The 26,095-nt window shown below is 46.4% G+C and overlaps 1 protein-coding gene across 1 annotated transcript in view; it reads left to right on the top strand.

The window, feature by feature from the left end:
- The window catches only part of IL1RAP (interleukin 1 receptor accessory protein), a 33,751-nt gene extending 12,905 nt beyond the window's left edge, over positions 1–20,846 (top strand). The window contains exons 3-10 of the mRNA XM_086618458.1: positions 596–788; positions 2,553–2,718; positions 3,681–3,752; positions 4,871–5,000; positions 5,942–6,090; positions 9,532–9,681; positions 10,638–10,781; positions 20,122–20,846. Of these exons, the coding sequence (XP_086474584.1) occupies positions 596–788; positions 2,553–2,718; positions 3,681–3,752; positions 4,871–5,000; positions 5,942–6,090; positions 9,532–9,681; positions 10,638–10,781; positions 20,122–20,846 (1,729 nt within the window). The remainder of the gene's footprint in view (positions 1–595; positions 789–2,552; positions 2,719–3,680; positions 3,753–4,870; positions 5,001–5,941; positions 6,091–9,531; positions 9,682–10,637; positions 10,782–20,121) is intronic.
- Positions 20,847–26,095: the final 5,249 nt, after the last annotated feature.

Genomic DNA, 26,095 nt, shown 5'->3' with positions numbered 1-26,095 from the left:
TGAGCCAATTTACATTGTAATAATGCTTGGAGCCTTGCAAACATTAATGAGCATGCCTCTCCTTGCTAGCTGCAAGTGTCCGTGAAAATATTGTTGCTGAGCTCATGGCAAAATCCACAGGCGCTCCCCATTAAGAAGCGATCTGTATGTCTAGAGTAAAAATAGCTTCAGATGCAGGGGTAATGTTTTGACTGCATGCTAATTTGGCAAAGATTCATTAGATTCAGACTTCTAGGAAATTAAAAGTGTCTCTAAGTGTGGTACAAAACGAACATAGCATCTGCTACACACTGAGCACAAGAGCTCTTTTTGATCTTCCTCACATTGTCTCTTGTTCATCGTGTCTTTGACCCTATTATCCGCTTTACCAGCAGGGGAGTGGATGTTGCTTGTTAGTCAACTTTATAGGCTTTTCCGAGCTAGTGTGGCTATCTCTGATGGTGTTTTCTTTCCCATTTATAAATTAGTCAACTAAGGATCTATATACCTCATCAGCGCTATGATGCTCGTTTTACAGATGTGATTTTTATTTCATTCCACTGCTATAGGACTAAACAAGTTTCAACTAATCAGCCCTATCTTCCTCTGTCCTCAGAAATACAACCTACTGCAGCAAAGTTGCATTTCCTTTGGAAGTTGTTCCGAAAGACCAACACTCTTGTGTGAGCCATTCAATAAAACCCACTGAGGAGATGTTCTACTTGGAGCACGCCAATGAGAACATCATATGTCCAGATATTGATGGGTTTTACCCTGCTAGTGTAACACCAACTGTCAAGTGGTACTTGGTAAGAAGGACTTACTTGGGCAGTGGGGAAATGCATTGTTGTATCTGAAAAAGCAATGGTTGGCATGAGAATCATGGAGCTATGTTTTAGAGTCTCTCCAGTGATGAAGCTGTTATTGAAGCTTTACTAGTTTTAAGAGCTTTGTTTCCATTGAGTTCAAGGGTAAAGCTGCTCTTGGAAGGGAATTGAGAGCTAACACTGAAACTTTTTTTTGACCAACGTGCACAAGTGGAGAGTACTCTAGCAGGGATTTAGGAACCTCACTTTAGCTGTGGGCAGTATGCCTGACCAGCTGTGTGAGCCAGTTACTATCCCTGTAAAGGCAATGGTGATTCATATTCAGTCTTCTGTAAAAACAAAAACAAAAAACCAAACAACCCACACCTGCTAATGAAAATAGCATCCTTTCCAAAATCCTTTGAGGTCAGGAAACGAAGTGGTACATCAGGCCTCTGCACTTGTGCCTTGACACAATTCAGCAAACCTCTTTTCTGAAGATGGAAACATCCCTACCCCACCCTCCATAGTGCCTTGATAATTAGGCTGTCTCCAGCCATCCTCAGGCTCTTGCCTGCAGAATTACTGCTCAATTTTATTAAATTTTGACCTCAGTGTTTTTCTCTAGGTGGATGCCTTTAGTCAAGAGAGAATAGGAATTCTCAGAGGATGTGCAGCCAGAGGGTGGCTATGGGACTGAATTCTCTAACTGCTTATGAAGCACTTAGATTTCTATATAGATGGTTCTGTATGAGTGAGTTTAATAATAAAGAAAGTTGGCAACAAATGTATCTGCTGATTAAAAAAAACCAAACCAAAACAAAACCTCACAAACAAGAAACCCCAACCCCACAGCAAAACCCACTCCAAAAGATAAAACTCAACTCTGAAACCCTTCAGGAAAAACTTTGTTTTCTATCCAAGAGGAGCAGTTTCACTCTGGTAGTTGAAATGCTTTACTTGTACCATTCTTTGAAATTCACATCTCAGCAATCAATTAGCAGAATGAAGCAAAAAGCCCCATGGAAGTAATTTGTCAGGCAGCAAGTCATCCCATGCTTAATAAAAATCATTAAAAATTATATATGACCCCTGTCTTAAACTGCCCCATTAGGACGTATCTGATTTGGAACTGTACCATTCAGAAATAATCTCTTAGAAAATGTGCACATCTTTGAGTTTTACAACAATCAAGATGTCATCTGCATAACCCCTTTCTGAGAAGGGATCTCCAGCTTGGGACTTGGCAGAGGTTTCCTGCCTCACCTGACAGAAAGAGAAGAGTTATTAAGGCTTTTGTACTATAGATTCTCATTTGCCAGTTGCCAATTTTGGGGCCTCATCCTCAGCTGAAGTCAGTCAGGGTGGCTTGATTGGTCCTGAAAGAGTTAGACATGCTGACATCAACGGGGGACGTGTCCTTTAGTCTTAGTATCCATTTGTGAATACATCATCATTTTCTTCTTGTCTCTTTTTATTTTCACTCTGCCGAGGTGCTCACCTTGATTTCAAATGTACTTTTATAAAATTGTCTGCATTTAAGGTGGGATGAAACTATTAGGATCATCTGCTTCATCACCTCATTTTCAAGGTGAATATACCAGTTTGTATTCCAACATACTCAAAGTTCATGGTATTTAGATCTTACCTGCATCATAATCCCAAATGTTATATTCGTCATTTTAAAACACATCTTTGTAGTCGCATTTAAACCAATATCTTTACTTTTGAATCCCAAAACTCAAGTATTTTTCTGCCTGACTCCAGAACTGCAATTTGGTAGATGGCTTCTATGACCGATATCCCCAAGGACCCAGACTTGTCATCGGCATTGTCCGCAGCGCGTATAAAGGGAATTACACCTGTATTGTGACATTCAAGGATCACGGAAGAACCTATAATCTCACTAGAACCATAAAGATGAAGGTGGTGGGTAAGAATGACTTTAAAATGTGTAACATGCAGGTGGATAACTGGTGGTGAAAACAGCTAGAAGAGCCTGTCACGGGATCCATTTTTGGTTGTGATAAATCTGCATTACTCAACTGCCCTGATGTGTTTTTGCTTGCTGGGGTCAGCCGCATGTGACTGCCCAGGACATGTTGCACTCGAGGTCCTACCCACTGCCGTGTCAAGTGCCCCAAACAACACAGAGGGTCACCAGGCTTAGGTTGGTGAGGTACAGCCCATGAGATGGCCAGGGGTACCCTCTGCTGGCATGTGAATGCATAACCCTGGCACTCCTGCTCATTTTTGTCTCCCATGCCCTTTGCTCATCAGTATTTGTGGGATTGTCCCCTTGTAGCCAACTTGCCTCAGCCTCATTGCAATCTCAAAGCCTTGTGTGCTGGGGTTAAGACTGTTAATTGGCCAGGCAGGACTCCAGTTACCCAGCCCAGTGCTTGGATAGGTTCATCCCCAGGGCAAGGGCTCAGTCTACCTGCCGGGGAATAGTAGATGGAGCTTAAAACTGAGTGAACAATAGAGCCCATGCTGAGTCCCATGGCAACTGCTGCTTTAAGAGCTGAATTAAATACTTGTGACAGGAAATGATGTTTGTATTTTTTTTTTTTAGAAGCAGCAATAAAAAGAAACAGGTACAGGTTGTGCCTTGTGGGAGATGAGAGGAGCTATGGAGCTCTTTTGATGTGAGACACCCAAAAACTTGTATCGAGACTTACCTAAATTTTGGAGGAGCATCAAAATGTAGGTCTGACCCTGAGTTTGGGGGCAAGGATTAGGTTCTTTTTGCATGGAACTCTGCAGCAGGATTGTATCACAAGTTAGATTAGGGCATGTGCAGCAGGCATGAGACCATCATAAGCGAGGCTGCAAGGACCCGAGGTTCTCATGAAGTCCGGGTCCCCATGGGGGACTCTCCGTTCTCTCTTGCAGGATCTCCAAACAAGGCCTTGCCACCACAGTTCACCTCTCCAAATGAGAAAATTGCCTACGAACTGGAAGCAGGTAAATTGCTGTCGCTGCCCTGTCTGCCTGCCTGCTGGGACGGGCAGACCCAGCCAGGCACAGAGGTTCTCCCCTTCTGCTGTGTCCCCAGTGCTTTCCCTTGCAGAGCACGCAAGCTGCTATGGGTTGCCTGGCAGGCAATGTTGGGTGCCAGTTCTCGATGCCAGAATAGGAGAGCACAGCTTTAAAAGTTTATTTTTGCAAGCACAAGTAAAGATAGATATTCAGTTGTGGAGATACAGGACTGCAGCTGCAAACAAAATGGGGACCCTCAGCTGCTTAGAAAAGTACCTGTAGGACTGTCTCAGCCCTGTTCCTGGCTGTGGTTTGCTCCAACCCTCCTTTATTCAGCCATTCAGTAGCCTCAGCCTTCTGGCTGTTTCTTGCTCATCTCTTCTCCCTTTTGGCTAGTTACATCCTAATTAATGACAGCTCTCCTTTTGCTGACCTCACAGGATTGTGTAATGGAGTATCACACCCTTTCTCCCACCAAATCTGTTTCGACTGATGGCTCTTTGGAGCAATTCCCTATATTGAATTGCTGTTATAAACGTGGTGCCAATGATAATGATTAGCAGCAGTCTTCACTATAAAGCTCTGCTTTTTTGGCTCAGAAGGTCAGACCTCTTTCATAATAGTCACTCTGTAAGATAAAGTCACTTCTGGGCTGATCACAAAGATACTCACACTCCCAAGTCTGATCTTGAAGGGAAGTTAAGTGCCTGAACAAGTGTTCCCACACCAAAATGCTTTTGTGGAGATGGGATCCTTCCTTTTAAGGCATCTGTCCTCTGTGCAGTGGGGATGATTAACACTGCCCAGCTTTCCAAGGAAGTGGTTGACATGGAGCATCTCCCTTTGGGTGGGTCACTTGGTGCAGTTAAGGAATTTCTAAAGCATTTAGGAAGGTAGGATTTTTTTTTTTCCTATTTATATGTCTGTTACAAATCAACATTTCCAGGGTGTTAAACTGTTACCAGATGTCTGAAGGCAGATGCTGGCCTTGTTCCCTCCTGAAGGGAGGCAGAGCCCAGGCCAGTAGGATCATTGGAAAGCACAAAAGTCAGGGGGGTGCTGTTCCTGCTTTGCAATGCCTCACCATTGTACTTTCTTTCCAGGAGATGACCTTGTTCTGCCTTGTGAGGTCTTTTTCACCTTCCTGAAGGACTCCCGGACTGAGGTGTGGTGGACCATAGATGGGAAGAACACAGATGACATTATGGACCCCAAGATAAAAGTCGTACAAAGGTAACATATTAATGTGAACCTTCATCTGTATCTAACCCTCTCTTGGGTCTTGCAGAGGGATGTGGGTACAGACATGCAACAGTCCTATTTTCCCTTGGAAGGGAGTGTGGAGTCCCCCACTTCCCTGTTAATCAGAAACCCCCGTGTCTGCACCATGCTGTGATGAGGACCAGGAGCTCCAGGGAGGAGGCCTCCAGACCTGGACAGTGTCTCATCTTGCAGAAGGGTTCAAGGGGTCACACCATCACTTGTTCAGGTCCTGGTAGTGGTGCCAACAGCTGGTGTTATTGTGAGACTTCTAAAATAAGGGCAGACACAATTTGAATGTTTCCAAAGAGCATAAGTGACACAAATGTTTCAAAAATCAGAGTCTGAAAACAAAAATTTAGTATTATACATAGTATTGATTAAGAGAAATAGAGATTCAGTTACACAAAGAACCCAGATGAGGCTGAGTGCCATTTGCTGGGTACTGAATTACATGTGGAAGGCAGTCGCTGCCCCAGTCGGTTTGCAAACCTACGCAGAAAAAGGAACGGCAAAAGGAAATACTATTGTTCCTATTTCGCAAACGATCAATTCAGGCAGAGAGAGAGACAAAGTGACTCATCCAGGATTGCACAGACAATGTGACGTGGGCTCTGAATCCTGAGTTCATGAGGTCTGTTGCTTTGTAGGCAAGAACTTCCTTTATCTCTAAAATACGATGTGACATAACGGCAGTGAGGAAATTATGAATGGCAAAATAAATATTAAGGAAAATCGGATAAAGGAACAGCTGCAGCTGTATTAAAATCTGAAGTGTGTATCGACTTATAAATACCAGTTTAGATGTTTTCCTTTTTTTTGAAGAAAGTCAGGTTATCTCAGGGAGAGGAGTATTTGTCACTAAGAACTTCCTGCAGTTTTACATATGTAATGCTCCAGTTTTTCTCTTACAGTGAAATTACTAGAGATTTTGAAGACAAAACTATCATAAGGACTCTAACAGTTGCAAAAGCCACACCGGAGGACTTGAAACGGAATTATACTTGCTATGCCAAAAATGCCAAAGGCGAGGACCATAGCCAGGCCATAGTGCGCATGAAAGGTAAAAATACTTGCAGAGCACAGGTGTGACATGAGGCATGCTCAGAGAGGGCTGGCAGTCCTGCCTTGAGCCTTGCCCTGCAAAACCATGGGGAAGAAGTAATTCCATCAGGCCTTTTTCCCCAACACATGCTGTTCTGTACGCAATGCTGTGTTATTGCTGTCATACCGCACCAGTTCTTGGAGGCGAGGAGCAAAGGAAGCATGTCACATGCACCTTACCACAGTCAAGTGCCTGGGGAGACAGAGGGAGAGATAGACCTGTTGTTCTCATCCCATCCATGTACCACGACTGAAGCAGACCTGAGGGGACAGGCTGCTTGAAATGATTTCAGGTTACTTGATCGCGTGACGCGACAGCTACCAGTTGGCATCCTCCAGAAGGGCAGACTGCACTTGCTGATGTTGCTCAGGGAGTGAGGCAGTCTAACCACACCTCTCTGTGGTCTTACTTCTTGCTGCGATGATGCTTCAGTCTAGATACAGCCATCTCAACATAGATGGTATGGACTGATCCAGCTCTGTTCAGTGTGGGTTTTTTCCTACATCTTTCTTTCGTCAAAGATTCTGTTCTTTTTCTCTTTACCTCTCAGTAATAAGAACTGAGCCTTCACTATGGGTACGTGAGATTTCCAGATTACGGTGGGTAATTCTGCCTCTTTATCAACCTTATCTAGAACTTAACATCTGCTTGCTGTCAGACCTCCCCTCTCCCATAAGGGATGCTGTCCTGCCTTGTGTAGCTCATGACAGACACCTTCTTCCCCCTACTCTGCCCTACTAACATTGAAAGGCTCACAGAGGTCTTAACTGAAAGAGCTTTTTCTCTTCCTTCTTGGTACTTGTCCTCCTTCCTTTTCAGCCCCATTCGTTTTCTGAATCATTAGGAAGGAACAATGTACCAAACACACAACTGAGGCTGGAACCATCTGCCAGTGTGTTCGTCATACATACATAATTCTTCTGGGATGACAATGTGCGTGTAGCAGAAACAAATCTATAATCTTCAGGTTTTTTTCTATGCAACAGTGCCTAAATGCTGTTTTGTCGTGGACTGATCTGTACTACCGTCTCTCGTCCTCCCTTGTCTGCTTCTGGGCAGTTGAGTGGGTTTGCTCTGAGCGGACCCGGTTACTCACTACCCCTCCTTTCTGCTCTGTTCTGCAGCAAAATCCAAGAACCATCCCCAACCACGGCTGGCAGAACAACTTTAAGCTAAGCTTACCACAGACCACCTCATTGCGCCTAGGAACATCAAGCATGCCAGAACCTAACCCCTCAGCACTTGCCTTCCAGTTTTTAGCAAGTAGCTATATGTGTTGGCTCCAACTCTTTCATTATGTGAGTTTATATACTTCTCCTGCTTTTTCTGGATGATTTCCCTCTCTCATGTACTCTTCTGCTCATCACCTAAGGAAAGTTAAATTCCTTCCATTTTCTTTTTTGTAATTCAATTAATAAAATTTATTAAATCTTGGAATTTGGTGATGTTTCCGCTCACTGCTGTTCTTTTGTCATGCCGTTTGCCAGCGTGCATGTCAGCTGCCACCTGAATCGCCATAAAAACGGAGGTGCCCGGGGATACAGTTAGAAGACTCATTTTCTGTCTTTGATACAAAGAAGCAGCAGTGGTGTGACAGACAGTGTATGAGCTGGAGGGGGGTCTGTGATGTTCTGGTTTGATGTCCACAGGTTGTCCTATTTGTTTGCAAGCATTTCAGCTTTTCTGTAATGAGCTCTGATTCTTCTTTCCTGGTAGAAAACAATCAGACTATGACTAGTTATATTCTTGCTGTCAGTCTGGGACAAGCCACAGGAACTTTGATGGTGTCATGGTTCAGCCCAGCCAACGGCTCAGCTGTCACCAGGCTGCTGTCTCACTCCTCCTCACAGCCAGGTGGAGAGGAGAAAAATGTAGCAAAAGGGCTGAGGGTCGAGACAAGAACAGGGAGGGAGCACCCACCAACCATCATCCCAGGCAAAATGGACTTGGCTTGGGTACAAACCAATTCAATTTATTAACAATTACTTGAGAGGACAACAAGAAACAAAACCAGATCTTAAAGATAACACCTTCCCCCCAACTCCTCCCTTCTTCCTGGCTCTACCTCCTCCCCCAGCGGCACAGGGGGATGGGGAATGGGGGCTGCAGGTCAGTTCATCACATGTTGTTTTTGCCACTCCTTTTCTCAAAGGAGGAGGAGTCCTTATACTCTTTTCCCGTTGCTCCCATGGATCCCCTGCTCACAAGGAAAATCCACAGACTTCTCCAATGTGAGTCCTTCCTGCAGGATGCAATCTTGACCCATCAGATTGCTCCAGCACGGGCTTTTACCACAGAGTCACGGCTTCTTAGGGAGCTGCTGCCTGCTCTGGCGTGGATTTTCCCACGAACTCCAGATGCATCAAGCACAAGCATCTCTACTCCAACATGGGCTTCTCCGTGGGCTGCGAGCAGGTCTCTCCTCCACCGAGTCTCTCACAGCTGCAGAGGGGCCGCTGCCGTCTCACCGCCGGCCGCAGGGCAATCCCAGCTCTGGCACTCCTCCTCCCGCTCCATCTTCACTGACCGGTGAGATGACCCAGTGTCTGTGTTGGCTGTTTCTCTCAGATCTTAATCCTCTCCAGACAAACTCAGCCCAGTGGGCACCCCGGGAGCAGGGCGCTTCCCAGTTCTTCGAGCAGCACTGCCGCGGCCATCTCCAGCCCAGGTGGCCTTGGCCCTGCGTGGACAGCCCCCGCCTGGGAGGCTATGGAGAGAGGAACACCCTCACCCCCACCTCCACCCTCTCTGCACTATGGTTCAAAACATGTTTCCGGCTCCTTTGTGCCCAACTTAAATAGGGAATTTGCAGAGGTGCTGATTAACTCGACCCTGGCCTGAGGGGATGAGGGGTCTGACCTGGTTTTGTAGCCAGGGAAATTAAGGGCATGATCCCTGCTCCTGCTACCTGAACACTTTCACGTAAACCCACCACAGATGGGGACAGAAGGTGGTGGTCATTGTTCTTATTGTGACGCAGGTGAGCTTTGGCTGGTTCTCCTAGAAGTGCGTGCTGTTGTGTTGCTCCAGGAGTGTGCATATGCTGCTGAGAAGGTCACGTTCATGAGCTGGCTTTGGACTGTGCAGGTGGTTTCCATTAAGAGGTCGTTCTGTTGTCTGGCTGCTCCCAGAGTCTCACTCAGGCAGAAGTACGGCCTGTGCTTTGACTTGCCCTGCCAGCCCAAGCAGACCTAGTAACTCAGCATGCAGACTCTAGGGTGGCCAGCCATCACGTTTCCTGCCAGGAAAACCTGGACTTGGCCGCCTTCCTCTGAAGGGTCATCTTGGCTCTTAGCTGTTCCTCTGTGGTGTTTGGCTGCATGTGACAAGTTTGTTCCTGCTTATCTGAAGGCCCAACCTGTTCTGTAAACCAGACCCTCTCTTCCTTTTCAAACCCAGTTATAGCACCGAAGTACACCGTGGAGCTGGCCTGTGGACTGGGGGCAACCATCCTGCTTGTTGTGGTGCTGATAGTCATCTATCACGTTTATTGGCTTGAAATGGTCCTCTTCTATCGGGCTCATTTTGGAACAGATGAAACCATTTTAGGTAAGGAGTTAAAGGGCTTACATTTATTTTATCCTGCTATGGGCCAGACCCTTCATTTTCACATAGGAATTTTCGTATAAGCTATTTTTAACCCTCTTCAGACCATAATGACGTTTTGACCTTCCATTTCTATACTGGCGTTCAGTTGTATGGGTCATTCTAGAGCAAGAGGTGTCATGCTTGGATGAAGGGAGAGGAGAGAGAAGTCCTCTGTATTCTCTGCAGAGGTGAAGCATGGACGTGTCAGACTCCCTGCGGCAGTGCCCTGCTGATGGCTAGCTGTTTTGTCGGATCTAGATGGTCAAGCCAACTCACTAAGTTTCATTAAGTCCCTGGTTTCTCTGGTGACTGTATGTAAGGATTCATGCATCCATGGTGATTGGCTTTAAAATGTGGGAAGGCATTCAAAAGGATGGATCTGAAGTTCGCCTTTCTGTCATCAGTTCTTCCACAGCTTCCCTGTGTTACCAGGAGTTCATCTCTTGGGACTCTGAGCTGAGATTTCTTCCTCTGTAGGAAGAGGAGGGTGTTCGAGCCCTCGCAGCTTGTGGTGTGAACCTGCCAAGGGGGTGCAGCAGCTCGCAGACGGTGTAGACAGGGTCCAAGTCTATGTCTGGTGGGACTGCTTGTGTGGATAGACAGCAACGAGAGGAAGCAATGTCAGAGATGTCAAAAGACAAAAGGACCCTGGACAGAACGGGTTGGTCATCTTGCTGTGGTGTCATGCCTTCAGCAACCCAGCAGTGTCTGGGTACCTGCATGTTCAGGCTGGGTAGTCAAAGAGGCAACACTGCTGCCTGTGACTGTGGAGATCGATGTATCTTAACCTGCAGTGCCTGGGCTCAAAGCGAGCTTTCGTATCTGCTTTTCCCGGGAAGCAAGTCAAAGTCTCAGCATGCACAGTATCACAAGTGTCTCTCCTGCCGTTTGTGTTTCTCTGCGCTCCCAATGCTCAGACGGGAAGGAATACGACGTGTACGTGTCCTACGCGCGCAACGCCGAGGAGGAGGAATTTGTGCTGCTAACGCTGCGAGGAGTCTTGGAGAACGAGTTTGGATACAAGCTGTGTATCTTCGACAGAGACAGCCTCCCTGGGGGAAGTGAGTATTTCACAGGGGCTCCATGTGCGTCTGCTCTTTGTTGTTCTTTGAGGTACTGATTATCAATAGGAGCTGGCCTATCCAGATTAACTTTATCCTTTTGGTTTTTACCTCATCTCCATTCGCGTTCTCTTGTTGGTGTCTTCTAATGTTTTTGCTTCACATGACAATGTTGCAGATGCTCCAGGCCACCAAAGAGTGAAGCGGGCAAGTGGTGGTTGCTGGTCGTTTCAATTGCTCTCCCCAGGAGTGATGTGCAGGAGTGACTGATCTATCCGCATGAGGGAACTGGACCACTGACTTTCATGCAAACACTCTGAGCTGCCTTAAAAAAGGGATAAAATCGGGGCTAGAAAGAAAAGAGGCAGAGGGAGTGTGATACTGGACCAGACTGGTAGCTCTCAGAGAGTAACAGTGAGTGCCTGTAAAAACCAGGAGTGTCTGCTTCAAGGAAGTGTGGAGAGCACCATGCTAACATCAGTGAGAAGATAACGTGCCCTCCCAGAAGGCCTCCCACTCAGTCTTGTTAATTAGAGAGTCTGTGTCCAACATGGCACACAATTAAGTTGCTGTGATTAAAAGTAATTTGTTGCAGGTAGTGAGACTCATCTGTTCACTAACTGATTTTTTTTCACTGCTTCAAGCTAAATCGTACAAGATTCTAGACACAGCATCTGGTGGAAGGATGCAGGGAATCACCAAGAATGGAAGTTTGCAAAACTCTCCAGATGTGCATACAGTCACACAGATGCCACAGCAAGGGCACAAATCTATCTAACGCTCTCAGTTTCCAGTGTCCTGGGGCCGAGTTGACTCTGTGATCTCTGATGCCTCCTAAAAGCTCAAAGCCTGAAATTTTGTCAGTGCAGACGGCCCTGCTTTGAATTCATGGGCTTTGGGTCAGGACCCCACTGATGACAGAATCTGTGCTGATAAAGTCCATTGGGGTCCCTTTTGGGTAGGACAGGAGGGTCTGCTGGAGTCCCAGCCCAGCTGCATGACAGAGGGAGTAGAATCAGTCTTGGGATCTTTTGTCTTTATCTCCTAGATTGTTGCCAGGGCACAGCACCTCCAAGTTTGAGGGCAATTAAATACACATGCCTCAGGGGACAGGGATATAGCTGCAATCTTGATGCTGTTCCTTCTTGAGAGAGAGCTTGTATGACATGGCAGGGCACTTCCAGGATCTATTTGCTTGATGCCAGCACCAGGCTTAGAGCAGGTTTGCTCTGAGTTCTTCTCACCAGTTGTTCCTCAAGATATACATCTCCCTTCTGTTCCCTCTGTTGCTTCTTGCCATCCTTCCCCTTTCCCTTTGGAGGGTCTCATTTTCCTCCCAGCGCAGCTCTTCTGGGCTCCCTGGCCCCCACCCTTGCTCCCAGAGTGCTCCCATCCCTGCTCACTGAGGCAATCGCTGCCAGCCTCAATCCAGCGCCAGCCCTTCGGAACGCTGCTGGGTGGCTCGTCGTGGCACTGCTGTTTGCAACGCTGCTGGGGCTTCCCCTTTGCTTCTTAGCTGGGATCTGACTAATCTCCTTCATGGGGAAGCACGATGGGCCACGAAAAAGCTTTTGGCAGCTGGTGTCATGCCTCCAGAGCGTGCATCTGTGTCGTGGGTAGAGAGTTGTGTTGTCCTTTGTGAAGAAACAGTGGGAGATGGATTATCCTGTGAGTTTGCTGACGGGAACTAAACCAACGTGCTTGACAGCTAAATGAAGTTGCCTGTCAGTGTTATTTTATTCGCCATCATATTTTCTGGTCAGTCAAGAGTGTTTCCTTGACAATGAAGTGTGGGAGGTCCTGCAACAGAGAGAGCAAGCTCTCAGGATTCACACTTACAAGGAATTTTCACATTAATTACAGAAAGGTGCCTAAGGACAAGCTACCTGCAGATGTTAGAAAATCAAAGAGCATCCACAGTTACTGTAACATGACTCCAGCTTGAAAGGTGTCACTTTTAGGACACTTCATTAAAAGTCCTCAGAGCAGTTTACTTGTTGCTTCTAGAAACACTCAAATCTGCTTTCATTGATGACAGTGACAGGAAGAGCTGGATGAGTAACAAGAGATAGGATGGTGGTATTTCCAAAGCAAACGAACCCCTGAGGACGCTCAGGGAGGGTGTAGATACTTACTGTGTTTGTTTGGTGTGGGGAAACTGGGGCAAGAGGATTGAAAGGATTACCCAGAGACATGCTGGACATCTGTCAGAGGAGAATGTAAGTGTAGGCATCCAGGCTTCTCAACGCCTTTTCAGAGTGAGCCTTTTCCTTAAGGTGATGTGTTGTCCCATTGACAATCTTCCTGCTTTGCTCCAGAGAGCCCCTTTGTCCACTCTTCACTAGAAGGAAGCTAAAGTTGAGCCTACCAGAGCGGCTCTCATGACATCCTTATAGAACTGGGTGGTGTCACTGTCATGTAGTACAGTGCCTTTTAGATGCAGCTACCTCAGGCATCTCCGTGTAGCGGGAGAAAGAAACACATCAGTAGGCAGGCTGGGGCTGGGAGTAGAAGATGTCACTGTGTGGGGTGGTGGGTACCAGCCATGGTGTAGGAGGCCCTACCTGGAATCACTTGCAGGGTTGGGAAGCACCAGTATAGTCTCTAGAGATGGCCTCCAAGGGATTTTATTATCCCCTTCCAGAGACAGCTGGTGTCACACTAGCAGTCCAGCAGCATGTTCTCAGCCATCACTAACCACCTCAATGTTTCTTTCTCCCAGTTGTCACAGATGAAACCCTGAGCTTCATCCAGAAAAGCCGACGTCTGCTTGTTGTCCTGAGCCCCAACTACGTGTTGCAGGGGACACAGGCCCTGCTGGAGCTCAAGGCTGGTCTAGAGAATATGGCCTTCAAAGGCAACATCAAAGTCATTCTAGTGCAGTACAAAGCCATCAAGAAGAGCAAAGTGAAGGAGCTGAAGCAGGCCAAGGCGGCCTTGACTGTCATTAAATGGAAAGGCGAGAAATCCAAGTTCCCAAAGGGCAGGTTCTGGAAGCAGCTGCAGGTGGAAATGCCGGTGAAAAAAATTAGCAGGAGTTTGAGCCATGATGGGCTCATATGTATCCCTGAAAAATGTATGATTCCATCAGAAAACAAACCAAACCAGTCCTCAGAAATCCACAAGTTAGACCAGGGAGTAGGAAGGAACTCAAGGTTTTTGCCATGAAGGACTGCGTCCCAAGCATTTCAGAGGACAGTTGTGCCTCCCTGCAGCTTTTCTACTGCCCTGGCAGTAGCGAGACCAAAGATGCGTACACCTCCTCTCTGCAAATGCACGTCCTCATCATCAGCAATAGAAACCCTGGGCTCAAGGTCTAAATTTGGACTATCCAGGTGGGATGCAACCAGCACCTTGTGATAGTATGGTATTTGTATAGGCCAGTACTCCTAGATCCAGTTCTATGGGACTTTTGTTAAAATCCAGGACAGAGATCCTTTCCGCTCCCAAGCGTCTTCACTCCTTCCTGGTCGTTGGTCCCTCCTGCAGAGCCTGGGGAACAATTTGGAAGGTGGCTCCAGTATAAAGCCTTTCATACATGTCCCAGCTATATAGTCCTGGTCACTGTGGGATCACAGGTTTCTGCTTCTGAGGGAGGAGCGTGGACTCTTGAGGCTCCTCATCTTTGCTCCCCATGTTTCTGTAGGAGCAGGTGCATTCAGATAGTTTGACAATGTGAAATGGCTGTGACAAACGTGCAAGGTGATATTTGTATTGTAGCATTTCTACTAATAAGTGGTCAGTCTCTGGGACTCTGCAGTCTCCCAAGTACCCCAGATCCTTCAGGGCTGTAATGCTTGTAATTCAGGGAAATCTCTCATTAGTACAGGCCATGGAGCATGTCTGAGAGATGCCTCTTTGTAGGGTAAACTCAGGAACTTCCTAATTTACTGCTGAACCCGCCTGCTGTCTCTGTGCTTCTGTCTGGGGGAAAGCATCATGCAAGATGCTGCTGCGGACTCTGGGGTGACACTGGATATATGTCCAAGTCCCCAGGAGATCATACAAACTTATTAAAAAACTATTAGCTCTGTCCAGCTGGGTAAGACTATGAAGAAAGGCTGAGAGTTGGGGTTGTTCAGCCTGGAGAAGAGAAGGCTCTAGGGAGACCTTATTGTGACTTTCAATACTTAAAGGAGGCTTATAAGAAAGATGGGGATAGACTTTTTAGTAGCGCCTGTTGCAGGTAGATTCAGACTAGAATTAAGGAAGAAATTTTTTATGATGAGGGTGGTGAAACACTTGAACAGGTTGCCCAGAGATGTGGTAGATGCCCCATCCATGGAAATATTCAAAGTCAGGTTGAACAGGGCTTTGAGCCACCTGATCTAGTTGAAAATGTCCCTGCTCATTGCAGGGGCTTGGACTAGATGACCTTTAAAGGTCCCTTCCAATCCAGACTTTTCTATGATTCCATGAGGACTCAGTGTTCTCTGCCTGGGCATGAGCAACATCACCATTCATAATTCAGGGCTCAGATTTAAACTAGCCTTGGCTTTATAAAGCAAGTCTCCACCCATCTTGTTTCCAGCCTAGAGTCGCAGAACAGAGGATGTATCTCAGCTTTTGCAACTTTTGCACAAAATGGAAATATAAAAAACCACGAAGTACCAGGCCTTGCTTCAATGGGAGGCAGCAGGCATAGGAGAAGACCTAGTGAGTTATCCCCAGCAGACAGGCTTTTCAGATCGAGGAGGGGAGTGTCCCTTCCCTTGTAGGACAGACCAAAGCACAGCAGGACCCTAGTGTTGACTGGTACTGTTGTTCACAATGGTTTCACATGAAACTACAAGCTCTGGGGGTGTCTCCATGCTCCTGTAGCTCCCAATACAAGGGCCTGCCCACTTAATTGTGGAATTCAGTATTACGCACAGTAAGTGCATGCTTATTTTTTTGTCAATAATGATTGCTCCTGAGTCACATCTGACTCATGCTTTCACTCTGTTGGTGCCCAGCGTGTGAAGCATAGCCATTCATGATGGCGTTAAAAAACCACTACAGTTTGGAGTCTATGCACTATTCACCCAGCTGAGCAGGGAGGTTTTGAGGGCATCCCAGTGAACAGCCCAGCTTTAAAGGTGTGGAGCTGAGTCCTGGCGTCAGCAAAGCCCCTTGCTCTCAGCATCCTATGATTAATAATGTTATTCCAGGGCAGTGGAGCCGCAGCCACCCATGCTGTTGGGCAGGTACTGTACAAATGTGGAACAAATAGAGCTTCTTTCTCACCTTCTCTTCATCCTCTCCCCCCAAGCAAGCTTTGCTTTAAGCAGATAAAATTACAGTCAGCTTCACTGAAGGCAGTGGAGCTCCTCATCTGCCCAGAAGTGCTTAAAAGCTTTGCTGTTACGAGCTTTTCCGCTGTGGCTGTCTGTGGAGGGGCAGAGCTGCTTCCCACGCTCCAGAAAGCTTCATTTGTACGAGATTGCACCTGAAACCATGCTCAGCTTTGTGAAGCCATTGCAACCGCATTGTTTTGCCCGGCTTCACCTTTTTGTGTTTTCAGCATCCCTGTAATCGGCTGCCAGATCTGCAGGGAGAGGGAAGGCCCTGAGGCCAAAGCAGAACTCTGTTAGATTCCAATTTATTTTTTAAAACGTTGACTCAAAAATACGCATAAATTCAGTTAACATCCCAGACCTCACCACATGACATCTCACTTTTGGCTGAGGTACCAAGAGAACTTCTGCTGATGTTTTAGTTAGTCTGATTGCTTTAGGAGTTAAATCCACCTCATTTATTTTGCTGATTTTGTTCAAAGTTTTCCAAATAAACAGCAGACCAGGTGTTTCTCTGGTGTACCTTGCAGTGGCCCTTAGTGTCAGTGCAACCCCAAACCACAATTACTGAGAGACATCAGCAGAGCAACCACAAAGGATGCGATGGTCTGAAGGGGGTCTGAGAGGTCCAGAGGGAGCAGCGTGGAAGGAATCGTGCTGGAGAAGGCTCTGCTCCCCCAGGAGCTTTACCACTGGCTTTGCTGGGAGCTGCCGGGCCGGGGGTAAACCCTAATCCCAGCAGTACTGCAGATCTGCAAAGCACCTCAGACACGCCTGCCGTTTCATCCTATGCCACTTGTGGTTTCCATTATGGGATTCTGTCACAGCGTCTGTCTAGTTCAGTTGATTCATTTGAGTTTCTGTGCTCTAGCCTGACATTTAGCAATATGCAGCTCATACAAAGTTCCTCATTGTTATTTCATAGGAAAACAGTGAGGCACAAATTGGAAAAAGTGTCTTCTCCTCCCCCACCTTGTGCCATTTGATGTTGTACAGCTCTTCTGGAGTTTTCCCTACTCTTTTCTGTATGTTTTTGCCTTTGTGTTATTTGGTCTGTGAAGTGTCAGTATTATTTTATTTTGCATTTCAATAAAACATTTTCACTTTTGCATTTCAGTCCTTGTGCATTTCTCATACGTATCATTTTCCGCCCCATTATGTCTGTGAAAGGCCATTCAAGAAAGATGACTGTGTAGTCCAAGCATCAAGATCATTGGGGGACATCTCCTTAGAGAGCGGCGTTTTCCCAGCTGTTTTGTGGTGTGCCTGCAGAGATCCTGAGGCACCACCACTGCTGCCAGGGCCGCGCAAGCAGAAACACAGTGACATGCAGCATTTAGATGTCACCCAGCAGTGAACATGCACACATAGAATGTCTCTGACCCAAACAGTGCTCACTTGGCAATCAAAAGATAGAAGGATGGGAAGGAAACACCATCCCTTTGCTTGGGAGACCAAGCCAGAGTGTTGAACAGAAATCTTGGAAACCTGCCCTGACCACAGAAATCAAACTTGCTCTTAAGCTGCTTTGCCCATCACCTTCCAGGTAGTTGGGTAGAAAAGGTTCATTCAGCTTCATATTTTTTCATCCAAGCCCCTTTCTTGGCTTTTTCACTTGTTTACGTGCTAGCAGGTAAGGTGAGAGAGAACCTAATGCTTCCAAACCACTAGCAAAATGAATACTTGTGACAATCCATGGATTCGGGGGCTGTGGGGTATGGGTATGGGGTGTGTGATCCCCCAACTTTTATTGGACTGGGTCAAATGTGTGGCTTGTGCTCCTCTTTTACATCTCTGGGGTGCATTAGGGGAGACACAAGTAAACCAACCAACAAAAACATGCGTCGTCCTTCCCAACCATGTAGAAAAAACAGGAGTTTTTTAGTGTAAAGCAGGTCTTTGAGAGTATCAAATTTCCAGCTCTCTTGGTACCCAAACCCCTGCAGCATTATTGCTCCCTGGTGTCACTGGGAGGAACCGTCCTGTCTGAACCCTGTGAAGGGGCCACTCCAGATTTTTCATGAACTGGGATTACATTGTAAAGAGAACATCCCAAGGTATCCCGGTCAGCCAAGTCTAAAAACATCGCATTCTCAGAAATAAAATCTATCTGTGGGAATTTGAGCATTTTCCCTGCCAAAAAAATGTCGAGTCTTAAAAAGTGTTGCAAATTCAAAATGAATAAAAAAAACATCGCTGTCAGCTCAGTCAAAACATTTCATTTCAGTGGTGTTGGAATCATCCATGTTACGTGAACATGTGCTTTTTGAGCAGGTAGGTAGAATAGGTGACCTCACAGGGCTGCTCCTGCCTACGTTTCACTGTGATTCTGTGGTTCCAGTATCAAAAAGAAACAACTTTCAAAACAGCAAAGGAGCTTTTTCTTTCACAAAATGTTGAAGCTTGGCTGATTTCAAAATAGATCTCAATCAGTTATGGAAAGGTTTGAATGAGGTCCAGACTCAGTAAATTGGGAGATTGCTGTCAATTCTTCGTGCCTTTGAAATAGGGTGGTAAGAACATTTCATGGTGTTAAGTGACAATTCTGACAGAACTGACTTTATCATCTACTTTTGATTTCAATGAATCAGTGTTTTCCTGTGTGTGTCGGGGGAGAATCCTCCCCAACCTTGTATACAAGAAAAAAAAATACTCTAAATAGTTTGGTTTAAATGTCAGTATTATGTTAAAGAACCAAAAAGTGCCTTACTTTCTTCATTAAGATATTATTGTTCAATCATTTTTACTATCCCAAGTTCTTGGTTCCCAGATCATCTAGTGACAATGGTAGTCAGATATCTTTGAAAAAATATAAAATGCTCTGTACGGTATTAAAATGAGATGGATTCAGGTGCAGCACAGTGCACCTTCCACTGTGAGATAAAGAGACAGCCAAGTGCTATGAGAATAAGAGGCTTTGCCATTGCAGGGAAGGAGCAGTGTTTGTACTTACACAGAAGACCAGTGTTGCACTGGCAGGGAGAGAGCAGTCTCCAGACTGAGGAATCAAGGCTTTAGCAGCAGAAAAGGTGATGGAAGCAGAGGGTAGCTCTTCTCCCCAGTCAGCTCTTTGCGAGACATTCCTGCAAGGTTTTTCCTCACTGAGTGTGCAAGAGCTCTTTCTTACTCCAGTGCTCCCTGTCCTGCTTGAACACCACCTTGTCCTCAGGTCCCCCTCTATCTCAGGCATCAGCATTCAGTAAATGGGTGGGTTTTTTTAAAGTTTTTACAGCTCTGTTAATCAGCTTGGGTTAATTTGCTAAGTGCCATAGCCATATTAATTCCCATCCTTTCCACTGCTTACCCATTCGTCATGACACCTTCAATATGCTTACTGCATCCCAAACCACAGATAGAAGTCCAAGGACATCCTTCTGGTTTGCTGCTTTTCAATGTTCATAATAAAAGAGATGCTGCCCTTGCCTGGCACTGTTCCAGCTAAGCATCTTGCTGAGCTTTATAAACTGCAACTAATCCCAAGAAATGATTTGAAGGACAGTATTTTCACCCCCCAATCACAGCTAGAGGAACTGATGGAGAGGTTTAAGGCTGACATTTTTGCTTTCTAAGTTTGGAGGTTTCCATTTCTAGATGAGAAAGCATGAGAGGAGGGAGGTGGGTCTTAGCCTTGGCAGTGCAAGCTGTGGCATGATTAGATGATTGTTTCACTTTGTTTCTCCCATGCAAAGGGCTGCCAGAGCTATGGGCAGGTGGTTCCTGAACAAGTCCTGGCTTTTATCAAATGCCTGCATTTCCCCGGGCAGGAGAGATGCCATGCAGTGCAGAAATCAGAGTACGGTCCTGGCTTATCTGGCTGTCCTGGCTTCTCCTTTACCACTTCAGCCTTCTCAAAAACCAACCGCAAAGCAAAAACACGGCTATTGCTGCCGCATTCCCTGCCAGCAGGGGCATGAGCAAGTTGAAAGTCCTTGGGTTCACACCAGGTTTCCCCCCAAGGGGAAGGGGGGATCTGTGCAGGTGTGCCACCAAACAGCTTCCTTTGGCTTTTCTCTCCCTTCTCCCTCCCCCTATGCACCCCAATTCCTCTGCCCTTGCGCTCTTAGATACCACTGAAGCCGTGTTTGACTTCATCCAGAGGAGCCGCAGGATGATCGTAGTCCTGAGTCCCGATTACCTGACGGAGAAGAGCATCAGCCTGCTGGAATTCAAGCTGGGCATCATGTGCCAGAACGCCATCGCCACTAAGCTCATCGTGGTGGAGTACAGGCCGCTGCAGTGCACCCACCCCAGCATCCTCCAGCTGAAGGAGTCCGTCTCCTTCGTCACCTGGAAGGGGGAGAAGTCCAAGCGCTCTGGCTCCCAGTTCTGGAAGGCATTGCGGCTCGCCCTGCCTCTGCGCAGCCTGAGTGCCGGCACCGGCTGGAACGAGAGCTGCTCCTCCCAGTCAGACATCAGCCTGGACCCCGTCCAGAGGAGAAGGAGCCGGTGGAAGACGCAGCCCGACCCACGGGGCGCCACAGCAGGGACTCTCGCTCCCAGAGGGACGTCCCCAGCTCCCGAGTCGACGGCCAAACACCGAGCCAAGCACTTCTTGACGTGCCGGTGTTGTGGGACCTATTGCGATGGCGGCAGCAGACTCAAGCACAAGCATCGGACCGTGGCTGAGCCCAAGTGGGACGCTCATCTCTGCAAGCTGGGCTCGGGCAGGCCCACGGCGCAGGGGGTGCAGGGCAGAAGCCGACCCGAGCCCCCGCCAGCGCAGGCTCCCGCTCTCGCCCTCTGCCACTACAGTGACCTGTCCAACAACAACGACTTCTACGTGCTCTAGCCAAGAGGCTGCCGGCACCGCGGGTGCTGGGCCCACAAAAGAGACTCACTGCAGCCTCAGCTAAGATATTTTTATGATATCTCAGGCTGACGTGGTGTCGTTCACCGTCAGTCCCATGCCAGCACGAAGGACTGCAGCGATAGCACTGGTGCTGGTGATCTGAGCCAGGGACCTGCAGGCGCACATAGAGCAGCCCACCCGGGTCCTTCTCCTTAATTTAAATTGCAAAGTGGAGCTGAAAATGTGTTTCTCTGGCCTTGCATTTCCCCACCTGTGGTCGTCTGCTGTTGGGATTGGGTGCGGGAGGGCAGGTCCCTATCCGGGGGTCAGGAGGGAGGGAGGGGTGAGGGAGAAGCCCTGCTCCTGGTGGCAACCTCTGGAGAAGGAGGAGCAAGGCTGCGTTTTGCAAAGGATAAAACTTGGCAAATGAGGGCAACAGAAGCCCCAGCCAGCACAGGAGTGCACCATGCAGTACGGTGCGTTATCCACTGTGGTTTAAAAGAACTTGTCAAAAGTTTTAAGACAAGTCCCTTCTCTCTAAATAAAACCGATTTATCTAACCTGCTGTTGTTACAAGTGCCGTGGGAACTGAGAAATGCCGGAGCCTTGTTCACCACGCAGTGCCTGGGGAGGTGGTTTGCCCAAGCTGGCTGAGGTCCCCTCCCATTGCCAGTGCTTCCTGCGGGCTCCTGGGCTCAGCCCCTCTCCTGGCTTCCCCTTATGATGAATTTGTTCCGTCAGTTGTGTGGCCTTTTGTGTAGCAAGAAAGAAAACCATTACAAATCTAGGGAAATATGATTAAAAAAATTCTGCGAGTAGTCAATGAGCTCAGGGATTGCAAGACCTAAAACACTCGCAGAAAACCTCAGGTGCTGAAGCTGAGGGGTCAAAACTCAACCATACTTCATTAAATAACCGAAAGAGCCTTTGAACAGTCTCCCTGGGCTGCAGTTTCATCAGCCCGTTGAGCTGGCTGTCAGTGGTTTCCCACTCTTCATCTGCAATGAGGACTTCATTTGCCTCATTCCGCTTTGTGTAATGACTTCGATACTCACCAAGGAAGGGGCTAATCCTGGGAGTCGTTTGCCCACCTTCAGCTGATGCTCAGACCTCCCAGACCAGGTAATACACTACATCTCTTTTCTTTCCCCGAGACAAAACCTAAAGGTCTCCTTCACCACTCTGGTCTGTCTATTTGCTGTCTCTCAGGTTGGCAAGTAATTATTTTTCTTCTGCCTTGGAAATATGAATTGAGCTATCGGGATACAGGGTCTGTGGCCCCCAGGACAGACCTTCATCTGATGTCCTCATATGCAGCCTTAGTGAAATTGCTGGAGCTGTGAGGAGGGAAGGGGCCACATCTCACCCATTTTAATAGTGCTGAAGCCTGCTTATAATTCACACATCACCTTCCTTCCCTCAGCAGCCCCTCTTCCCTAGTATTGCCCCCACTTTTTCCATCCTTTCCTTCTGAGATCAAGCACAGCTCTCCCATTACGAGTCTCTGTGAGCTGAATCTTAACAGCCCTGCTGCAACAGATCAAGAAAATAGAAACCAAAAAACCTGATGCTGACTCAATCTAAATAAAATAAGGGCAAAAAACCCCACACCCTACCAGCCTATAGGAATTAGAAATTCAGACTCTAGAGAACTCTCTCTGGATTTTCAAGCAACCACATTTTAAATGGTTCAGAAAAGTTTTGTCCTTAAGTGGCCATTCTCAATGCTCGAAGAGGAGGAGCGGGAATGAGATATTTGGAAAGCAAGCTGGTAAATTACAGAATGCTCTGTGAGAAGTAATCCAAATACCATTAAATGGTTAAATGGTTCCAGTTGCTTACAACTAGATGTGGGAGGGTATCCTTAATGAGTCTGGTAGAGCTGAAAACATAAACTACAAAATACAAGTAATTTGCAGTCAATCAACCTCCAGAGCCAGCATATTTGTTATTTGTTGGCATTTAAACAGCTTTTATTTACAAACTTTGCCCTTATTTGACCGTGGTGTTGTCTTGGTCAACTACAGCAGTCCAAAGACACAGGAAACAACAGCTGGAGCTTCTAAGGGATGTACAGAATGGCTGAATTCAGCCTTTTTGAGCCAACTGTCATCTATTCATGAAAGAATAATGCAAACTGGAAAGGACCATTGCTTCTCCTGCTGCTTCAACAGAGCTAGGGCAATTTTACTACCCCTTTTACTACCCACCAAACCAACTCAGGGTTTTGGTTGCTCTTACAACAAACAACTGAGACACGGTGGATTTCAGCATGTGCAGGACCTTGCCTCCTGAGGCCAAGCTCCCAGAGCCCAAAGGCATGCCATACTGGATGAGTTGTTCCAGCAAGGATACAGGGGCTAAACTCGGGAACCAATTTCAATTGTATTTCTCTCTCATCCTAAGCATGTTGGTTAGAAATACCACCAAGCACCAGCACAAGGTCTTACTTTAGGACCAGAACAGGCTCTTTGCACAGGGTTTGATTTCCGCTCTCCAAAAAGCAGTTAAAATCTGTTCATGTCCCACCTGACACTGACCGGTGCAGATGAACTGTAGTCCCTGTTCTCTTCTCTAGTACACGTGCATTTGTCAGTTGTGTACAAAAATACAATCATCTCCAAAGTTAAGTTAGCACAACACTATCATCTCCTTTGCCCTACCCAGTCCCCTCAAAAGAACTGTTCAGAGGGAAGCAGAGTTAGTCTATATGGAGAATTTCTATCATATCTCAATACAAAAGCATTCATACAACCCTGTATAGCCTACCTATGGCATGCAGTAGTACAAGGCTACCAGGTCATAATGTGCAGAGTCATTTGCACAGTACTTCCACTGTTCTCTAGATGTTTTTAATCTGTGGAAGGCTAGTGGTGTCATGAAGACACTGAACAGAGCTAGCTAGGCAGTTTGGGAACACAGGCAAGTCACTTAGTCCATCTCAACATCAATCTGTCTTCACTTTAGTGACTGTGAAGCTCTGGTACCCAGGAAATCTCTCTCTGGCAAGTTCCACTGGAAACGCCAGTAATGGGCTGCTCCTCACATCTGAAATGTTGGATGAATCGCTAACCTGCAAGAACTTAAATTCTCTTCCTAACAGTAACAGGATTTTTATTCTCATCTATTACACTAGATGCTGATCTCACAGCATCTGATCTAAGTGTATTTATAGCAGACATTTTCCCAAATGATGACAAGATTTTGAAGGAACCAACAGATGTCAGAAACAGGGAAAAAATGCTTCAAATCTTTAATCCTTGCTCCACATTTGTATTTTTTTCTCCTACCGTTGATTCATCACAAATATCTGTGAAGGGCAGCACCACCTGTAGGATGTGGTGCTTACCTATAAGCACCTATACCCAATGTAAGGGTATATCCCAGAGCCTCATCAACGTGAGGGGAAGCCATATGAAGGTACGCAAGAGAATGCACCCATAGCACAGAGATGCAGCCTGGGAGATGTAGGTGCTCCCTGCTCACCACTAAGGTACTTGGCCTCACCTGGTACCCAGGAAGATGCAGTGCTGTTCTGGAAATATATGAGTTAAAATACCGTGGCAGGAGTAGAGAGAAACACTAATGAATGACCCCGTGGTTCCCTGCCCAAGTCCATGTGAAAGAGGCAAGATTTGACTCTTGCTCGTATGGGTGTTCATGCTACGTACCATTACTGGTCATCCTGGGGAGAGACTGCAGCTCTAAAAAGAAATAATAAATGAACAACTCAGGCCCCTTTTGCAAAGATGTTAATGAGACACGTAAATGTTGCAGAATGGTTTGTAGAAGAATAAGACTTTAATTCTTCATAATGCCAGACACAGTAATGGCCAGACCCAGGGGACACAACGTTTACACCGATATGCCTGTAATCAGGCTAATGATGTGTACTTTACTAAAACATATCTGCCACAAAGTCATTTGGCTTGAAAACATCAAAGAGTTTTCCAACTAATCAGTATTTGTTCAAGTGAATAATCAGCCTCACCCTTAATATCATGCCTGATTGTTGTCTTGCCTGGTTTTTGCTTCTAGACTGGGCTCTTGTTCTGCCTTTCTCTGCTGCAGCAAACAGACTTCTCAGGGATTTTTCTGTTCATGGCGGTATTTGCACACTGTTGCCAAATCACCTGGCAATAGATTGCCCATGAAATGTTTGTTCTCAAGTTTTGCAAAAGATTTTCTTCCTTTCTTTGTTGTTTAATCATTTTCAGACCTTGGGTGGCAGAGACACCTCTCCAGTCTCCTGGGCTGCATGAGGCAGTGAAGACCCTGACCCGTGGTTCTTCACTGCTGCACGTAGGTTCTTTCCTTCCTGCTACCACATCTAAGTGGCAAACCAGGCTTCATTGCTCATCCACTCCAACACATTTTCCAAGGAGGTGTTATGGCTGAGATGCCCCCCAGCACTCCACCAGCATGATCTTAGATGAATTTCTTTTTGTTATGCTGCACTGTATCTTCTTGGGGCCAGTTCATCAGGCAAGCCAGATCACGTTGCATGCTTGGTGAAGCGGGAAATAACAATGACAGACAATCTTTGTGCCATCTGCCACAGTTATTAGCAAATGATGTTTTATTTATCTCCAGATCAGCCGTGAAGACACCGACTCCCATCAGAAATGTGTTCAATGACAAGTTCTCATCTTTTGAGATCTATAGGTTAATGGATGAAGAACCAAAAACCTGCTGTTAATATGCACAGGGTGATGCTTACAAAACACTACCACATCTATGCACCTACAGTTACCAGTCAAGCTGGAAATACTATTGATGGAAAAGGTCATTTGGGAATATCTGCTTCCACTGAGCCATGTTCACTGGCTACCAATTAATTATGCTGACACCTTGAAATTCCATATGTGGGCAATTCCATACTGACCAGTCTGGGAATGACCCTGCAGTGTGCCATACAGATTCACAAAGAATTTGAGTTTCCCATTCATAGAAAAGCCCATTGTTTTGTATTGTTTTGGTTTGTTTTTTTTTTTCTTTTTTTTTTTTTTTTCTCCTCCCTTGTCATCAAACAGAGCACAAATAGCAAAAGATGACTTAAAAATTTTCTCTGAAAGAAATGTTTTCTTAGCAATCTGTATCCATAGCGAATGGAAAGTATTTGATTCCAATTTTGACTTCTATTTTCTTTAACATAAACATGTTTTGAAAAGTTTTTTAAACAAAGCTCAAAATGTGCTACACCAAGAGCGTCAAAAACATTTTGGTATTTCACTTCTGTTTTGCTTGCA

Source organism: Tauraco erythrolophus, chromosome 11 (genome assembly GCF_009769465.1).
Source record: "Tauraco erythrolophus isolate bTauEry1 chromosome 11, bTauEry1.pri, whole genome shotgun sequence".
NCBI classification, from domain to species: domain Eukaryota; kingdom Metazoa; phylum Chordata; class Aves; order Musophagiformes; family Musophagidae; genus Tauraco; species Tauraco erythrolophus.
The sequence above is the reverse complement of the archived record's forward strand: the minus strand, read 5'-3'. Positions and strand labels throughout refer to the sequence as shown.